We start from the raw sequence: 8,038 nt of genomic DNA, 5'->3' as shown, positions 1-8,038 counted from the left end.
AAAGGCACGGTGGTACAGTTAACGTGTTGTATTCGACTTTTTACTTTCAGATATCTATGCGAATACATTAAAAAAAATTAAACGATCTATTTTGAACAGATTTTATCGCACTTCATTTGGTTTATTATTAATCCTGAGGTTTTGAAACAGTAACGTTCGTTCGGTTTTTATTATTTATAGTGCATCGTATGATCTTTCACCGACCAGTTTATAAGCGTTTTAAATTATGTACTACTTTATTGGTCATGTCATGACCTGTTTTATTCGATGCACAAACCATTTAAAATTCGAGTTTTCTCTTCGGCTGTTCACGGACAACATTGTATAGCTAGTCTGAGACTTTTAGCACGATTGTAAGGTGCCTTAATGTCATGTCAATTGTTTTATTGTGTTAATTTGCGGTAGGCAGCGGCTTGGCTCTGCCCCTGGCATTGCTGAAGTCCATGGGCGACGGTAACCACTCACCATCAGGTGGGCCGTATGCTCGTCTGCCTACAAGGGAAATAAAAAATAAAAAAATACTGCTTTTTTTCAATGCTTAGATATTTAAATAATGGTGACTCAGAAACCATTTGAAATCTATTACCACTTACCATAGTAACATCTATGCGGTGTAGTCTCATCTCATCTCTTGTTAAATTTCATTACACAATTCATTTCAAATTAAATGTTGAATCAAATCCAATAATCACATTTCTTATTGATTCATGTCATTTTTGAAACAACAGATATGGGTTTAATACAAAAGATTACGTTTTACAATTTATGTTTACTTTTCCTTCCATTAACGAATAAAAAAGTGATTCGTATGCCTGTGATTGTCTATGACAGACAGTGTCATAATTCGTAATGGTAAAATTGTCAAGTTGTTTTGATTCACTCCGTCGTTTTTATTACGTTAAAATTAAAATATTAAATTAAGAATAGTAAAGTTTTATCGAAATTAAGCATTTCACTTTGTGAATAGTGTTGTTTTATAAATTAGTCAAGTGGAAATATGTTGAATGTAACATGAGCGAAATGAGTGCGAAACCGACTATTTATCATGAAAAACAAATAAAAGAATTGTGCGCCTTACACGCGCTCAATAATTTATTCCAGGTATGTACGCGTTTTGTTAATGATCATATCGACGAGAGATATAAAATTTGGCCGTGAAGGTCATTGTGTAGGTACTGCTTTTTACGGCCCACAAAAAACTGATTTTGAATGAAATAATAGTTACTTTTTCCCGACTAATCATCTTTGACTAATACAATTCAAGAAACACATTATTTCAATCTGTATGTCTTCTGGTATACTTAAAATTATATTTCAGACTCGAGGAACATTTTCTAAATCGGAACTAGATGCAATATGCAGTCGCCTGTCTCCAAATGTTTGGATAAATCCTCACAGATCACTTCTTGGCCTTGGAAACTATGATATAAATGTGATAATGGCAGCGTTACAGAAGAAGGGCTGTGAAGCCATCTGGTTTGATAAAAGAAAGTAAGTTATGTATTTAAATTTTAAGTTTTTAAACTCAAATAGAATTGAAATTGCTATTGATAAGTGACTTTCTTTATGTATTTACCATTTATCAGATACATATAAGTAAACTGTGTAATGTCTATAAACTTGTTCATAGCCTAATGTTTGATGTTAATTGTTTACTGGGGTCTATAGATGATAAAGTATTCACTTCCATTCTTTTGGAGACCTGAGGGGAGTCTTCACTAAATTGTGATGGTGATGATCTTATACTATATTATAATATAATGTTTGCTAAATAGGTAGAAAAAGCAAGAATTGAGGGACCAAGTTATATAATAGTAGCACATGAGTGCCCAATTGATTTTGGGCAATAGACAACTTTTCCAAAATATACTGATACCTCAGATGCCAAAAATACTTTAATAATCCTATTTCAATTTTTTTTTCCTATTGATACATGATCATTGATACATAATGAAATACGTACTCAACAAATGTTCACGATTGACTTCCACGGTGAAGGAATAACATCGTGTAATAAAAATGAAACCCGCAAAATTATAATTTGCGTAATTACTGGTGGTAGGACCTCTTGTGAGTCCGCACGGGTAGGTACCACCGCCCCGCCTATTTCTGCCGTGAAGCAGTAATGCGTTTCGGTTTGAAGGGTGGGGCAGCCGTTGTGACTATACTGAGACCTTAGAACTATATCTCAAGGTGTGTGGCGCATTTACGTTGTAGATGTCTATGGGCTCCAGTAACCACTTAACATCAGGTGGGCTGTGAGCTCGTCCACACAGCTAAGCAATAAAAAAAAAAAAAAAAAAAAAAATAATAATTACTGATTGAAAACTTTGTGATTGCTTAAGTGAGGAAACTTGATATGATTATCATTATAAATATATATAGACATAAAATTGAGTAAATATCAAATGTAATTAATATTTATTCGTACAAATTATTTAAGTAAGTATTGTATTGAAATGGGACCTGTTTTACATGATTTTGCTCACTAATGTTTTTTAAATTAGCTCATTTCAAAATGGTTTAAAAATGTAAATATTGTTGCATATAGAAATCGTTCAAAACATTTTTGGGTCTCATTCATTTGATACATTGATTGCAATAACAAATAAAATATACATTTAGGGAAAACACAAAATAGTTGTTGTGAAAATAAGCAAAAAAAGGCCCAACTTTCACTACAAGTGCAAGTTTAGGTATTAGAGTTCACATTAAAATTAACAAATTAAGTAGTAATTTATAAATTTTTCAATCTTTTATAATGCCGAAAACACGGACAAAAATTTAAAAAGAAAATTTATAGAAAGAAACATAAATAGTTATAACATTTTAAGAAACAAAAATTAAATATTGGATTGTTTATAATAATAAAGAACGAATAATGGGTGTTGCTTTTTTTTCTAAGAATGAAGGTACAATATTGTTAGATAGTTTTAAATAGGTAGGTATTAAAACTTTCTAATACAACGGTTGGCAGTGGCTTGGGTCTGCCCCCAAAATCAGGTTTTCCTTTATGTCGACCAATAGGACATATACCGATCACTTTAAGAATCCTGGCACTAGCATAGTAATTTACAAAAATAATAATAATAATAATAGGTTAATTGATTAATATTTGCATATCCATATTATTATTTTTCAAATAATTTTAGAGATCCCGGTTGCCTAGATCTTGCCAATATTTGTGGATTCATATTAAATGTGCCTTCGGATTACAAGCTTGGTTTTGTTATGCTGCCATTACGTCGTCGGCATTGGATCACAATTAGACAGATACAGGGAAACTTTTATAATCTTGATTCGAAGTTGGACTCGCCTCAGTTAATAGGAAGGGTAAGATTTTACTAAGATTATTTTAGTTTGTCGTTTAGTGCTATATTACATTAAAGTCAGTTGTTGAGTTGATTTTTATGTGGTATAATGTCTTCATCTTAATCTTCCTGCTATTTGTCAGCATAAACTTATAAGATGACAATATTTTTTTATATTGCTGAGATGGGTGGTCGAGCTCACAATCCACCTGGTGTTAAGCGGTTACTGGAGCCCATAGACATCTACGACGTAAATGCGCCAACTACCTTGAGATATAAGTTCTAAAGTCTCAAGTATAGTTACAACGGCTGCCCCACCCTTTAAACCGAAACATGTTACTGCAGCAGTTAAAGCATTTCAGAGTATAGTCTTAGTCGCCATTTCCAGATTGATAGAGAGATAAGATTGCCCATTGATAGATATTTAATTTAAATTGCTTTTAACAAATTTAATAAATAATTACTTTGTATGGTCACACAAAATACGTCAGAAATTAGGTTAATTGAATGTTATCAAACTAATGCTTTAGTCGATTGCAGAGTTGTGACCTTATCGCGTATCTAAAGGAACAACTAGACAGCAAAGAGAAAGAACTATTTATTGTGGTGAGTAAAGAAGTCGAAGAGAAACAGCTTTGGATGCATCAGTATGTTTTGCCAACACCGGAGCCAAACTATTGCCCTAAACTACCTCTGAATGGTGAAAGTCCAAGCGAAAGCATATCGTCCAACGGCCAATATGATTATAATAATAGAGACGCCGAGTGTCTCAAAATAAATGATGTCCAAAATCATATCCTCAGCACAGAGAATAACTGCTAAAATATTACTTTAGGTGATTTTAGAGTAAATGACTCAAATCATGAATCATCTTGTAAAGTAGACACACTACCTTATTGTGTTTCTAAGGTTTATGAGGTGAGTCGTTTTGTTTCTAAATTTGTATTGAATGAAAACGAATAGCAATCTGTTTGTGTTCACATAAATATATTTGTATAAATATGTGGTATGCATGAGCACTTTTAAGATTTGGGTTGAGAGGATATGTGTCAAATCAGTTAATTAAATTAAATCAGAATGAGAAATACAATTCCATAGTGACGAATGTTTTTTTTTGAGCCAAAGGGAAATCTCAACTTGTATTTGACTTCAGTGTAGGAGTGGATCACACTTGTTGCTCATCGCTTGGGTCTCAACCTGTCGGGCTGGAACTCGCACTGAGCACAAGTGAGATGAAGTGACACTGTCTAAATCCCACCTCACTAGTCATCATTCCTGCCGTGTTTACGCCCTTAATATTATCTGTATGGGATTTATAAACATAGGTATGCACCTGTATTTGGTGAGGCAATAATTAATGTTACAAAAGTTTGTAAATATATTCGTGTGAGATTCGTCTTGTAAATTGGGATCATGATTAGATAATGTTTTTTTTTTGTTATCGTAATCGAATATTAGGTCGTTAGTATTTAAGTTGGGAACAGCATATTCACGTTAGAATATATTAATTGTCATAGCGATATTTGATCTATCAGTTTTGTTAAGCAGACAGAATTATGTCAGGCATTTGTAGATCCACATTTAATATTAATTCAGTACGGTATTTTGTTGTTTTTTGTGAAAAATTACTATCTTAGATTCGCACTCGAAGTTTCCAATTTTTCAAAATGGCGTGTTGCCATCAATAACAATCAAAGATTAAACATGCAAAAAAGAATACGTCAATCCGTATTATATACATTTTGTAATTATAATGCTGCCCGTAAAATATCGAGTTTTTTTAGCGGGAAATTTAAAATCAACCATTTAAACAATATTGTTCTCAGAAAGTTTATTGTTGTAGATTAGAACAGTTACACAGAACACTCACGTTACTACAATGTTAGATCTTTGTCATGCTCATCATTAAATCTCGAATAAAATAAGAACAGTTTAGAAAATTAATTAACTTGTATTTCTTAGTGTTATTTCCTTAGTATTATTTCACCACCAACACTACTTACTGACTCGGTGGTGCAGTAATTAGTGCGCCTGATTACTGGGCTGAGGGTCGTAGGATACTTACTAGGGTTAGTACTTGAAATTTACTTCAAACGTATTGAAGTATGTACATCTGGTTTACAGAGTACGGGATATCCTAGTTTGGGGCCAGATGACCGTGCGTGACTTGTCGCGGCTATGTTATTATTATTAGTTTTGACACTGTTTCATTTGACATAAAATCGGGTGGTTAATCATAAATTACAAATCGGGGAACCTGACACAATTTGTTTGTGTGGCTCTTAAATTAAGAATCTAGTGTTCTTAAGTGTTTTTAATTTTTTAGCGAGGGTTTTTAATTGGAGGTAGACGAGCATACGGCCCACTTGATGGTGAGTGGTTACCGTCGCTCATGGACTTCAGCAATGCCAGGGGCAGAGCCGATGCCAGCAATGTACTACTAAAGGTGTCGGCGCCGCGGCGTTGGTCGCATCATACTTTACGCTAGCTAGCATCAGCCGTGCAAGTGTCCAAAAGTATGATCATCATTCTGTATTCAAATAAATTTAAATGTACTTAATTATTATAATTTATTTTATTTTTAATTTTATTTTGTTACTGTTTTCATTTTATTTTATGCTCACGTTAAGTTATTTATTCAAATACACGCATAATGTATCACTTTGTCTGTGATAATTTTGGTGTATAGCGGGTTGTTGATTGTACATGTTAGAAAAATAACTCTTTGATTTACTTTTACGCTAGAATACACAATATTTTGCTATTTATTTAAAAATCAAACACTAGACTGATATTCAGAAGTTTTATGAAAAAATATTTAGGGAGACCTAATCTGAAAATATTGAATTTTCTCTTTAATTAAGCTATATATTTAATGGGTAAAATTAATTGCAATATTTAAAATCACAATTATCATCAGAGGCATTATGTCTGTTTAGATTCAGCCCAATCAAATGTTTTCTTTTACTTCTGATTGGCAGTTAAATAGGTTAATTTTGTGACGTTTAAATTTAAAATAAAATCCGCCAGTTTATCCGATAAGGTTAGGATTATTCGCGCCTAAATTTTATTGGTGACCTCACTTAAGAGAGTGAATATGGGACTCCGCTTTTGCGGCCACGAAATATACTGCTCGTTCAAAACTTGCGCATGGTTACCCTTGCCAATGTAAATCACAATAAAATAGAATTAGTTTTTTTTTCTGAAATAAGTAGTAGTAGACTCTTAACATTGTAATGACACGCCAAATGGAATAACCAAATCGTTCGGAAATACATAAAAAAAAATACATAGGTAAATGATTAAAAACTACCAAATAATAAATTGTAATTAATCAAGTATATGTACTTAAATTGTATTACGCACACGAAATCTGGGTATTTTGGTTCCTTTAAGCTAACATTTTGTTGTTTTCGTGTATGTGTTTTGTGAGACCGATCGCATTTGTATCGGGGTTTGCGTATTAGCGATACGACTTCTCCAACCCAACAGTAGCAAGAAAACAAGAGCTTTAATAAGTTTACGGACGAAAATTCAAAACCTCGTCCTTTTTTATTCGAAGGCAGTTAATAAAAAATAACATGTAAGGATGAAACTAAACACTTCAATGATTTTGTAACTACGCCTACAAAATATCAAAAAGCAGTCTTCTATACTGCCAGAAGTATAGGTGAAAATGTGAACTTAAAGGTCTATATACTGCCTGACTAATCGCTTCCCGCCCTTATCACTTTATTTACCCTTATCACGCCCTTATCAGTTATCACTATATGTGGGGTTAGCGTAGCATGTCCTCTTTTTTCAAGCAGGCCTATCAAACATCTCTCACATTTTTATCTCGCAAATCCTCTCTCCGAGAGTCCATCTGAAACTTTTTAGGACGCTTCTTCCTCACACTACCGCCTACCTTCGTTACCAGTATTTTTGGTCACATGATCATCCTTTCTAGCAAAACATGCCCTTACCACGATACCCCTCATTCGATTTCCTTCTTATCTTCTTTTATTTTAATTTTGGAAATTGGGTTCTTGCGATATCATTGTCGAGCTTATAGAAATCATCAATTATCTACTAAATACATATTCTGTTATATCAAAATGGTATGGAACGAAATTAGTTGAACTTGATTTATTGTAGAGATTGTAATAAATTAGAATGATATTAAATGAAAAGAAATGAGATAAAATTCAATATAGTCTCAGGAAAATGGTGATTATTTACGGAGACTTTAGTGGACTTTTTGAAAGAACCTGAGAAGCCATGTCCAGCTACTTCGTTACATTTTCGGACAACTATGCACTTTCATCGATGCGAAACATTTAGTAACTTCCCGATATTACGTGTTTAAACCTGAAAAAAACACTAAACTAAAAAAAAATAACAATTCGCTTCTCACTTCCAAAAAGGCCAGACCGACCTTCACTCTTTACTCTCACTAGCTCTATAAATTATCAAAGAGTTCCAATTTACCCAGACCGTAAAATAGATATATATCAGTAGATTTTTTAAAAGGTATTAAAATATTATGAATGTACATAAAATGTATGTAGCGTATTGACGATTTTATTTAATGTTTGCAGCTATGATTGTTTTGTAGCCTTCATACATATTAACGAAATATTTAAACAGTGGAAAACTTGAAAGTTTTTGAGGTTATTTTAAGATATTTTATCAATTCACCTTTTACGATTTTGAAAACATATTTTTTTGTTAACACCAAATGATAA

General features: G+C 32.8%; 1 protein-coding gene across 1 annotated transcript; it reads left to right on the top strand.

Moving 5' to 3' along the window:
- The first annotated feature begins 830 nt into the window (after positions 1–830).
- Josd (Josephin domain containing) lies at positions 831–5,251 on the top strand. The gene is made up of 4 exons (XM_028182321.2): positions 831–1,101; positions 1,319–1,491; positions 3,153–3,333; positions 3,852–5,251. Exons 1-4 carry the CDS (start codon positions 1,012–1,014, stop codon positions 4,131–4,133), a joined length of 726 nt encoding a protein of 241 aa, XP_028038122.2. The 5' UTR covers positions 831–1,011; the 3' UTR covers positions 4,134–5,251.
- The last annotated feature ends 2,787 nt before the right edge of the window (positions 5,252–8,038 follow it).

The sequence above is a fragment of the Bombyx mandarina genome, chromosome 10 (assembly GCF_030267445.1).
Source record: "Bombyx mandarina strain Sakado chromosome 10, ASM3026744v2".
Lineage (NCBI taxonomy): Eukaryota > Metazoa > Arthropoda > Insecta > Lepidoptera > Bombycidae > Bombyx > Bombyx mandarina.
Note: the sequence above shows the minus strand (reverse complement) of the source record. Positions and strands in the feature narration are given on the sequence as shown.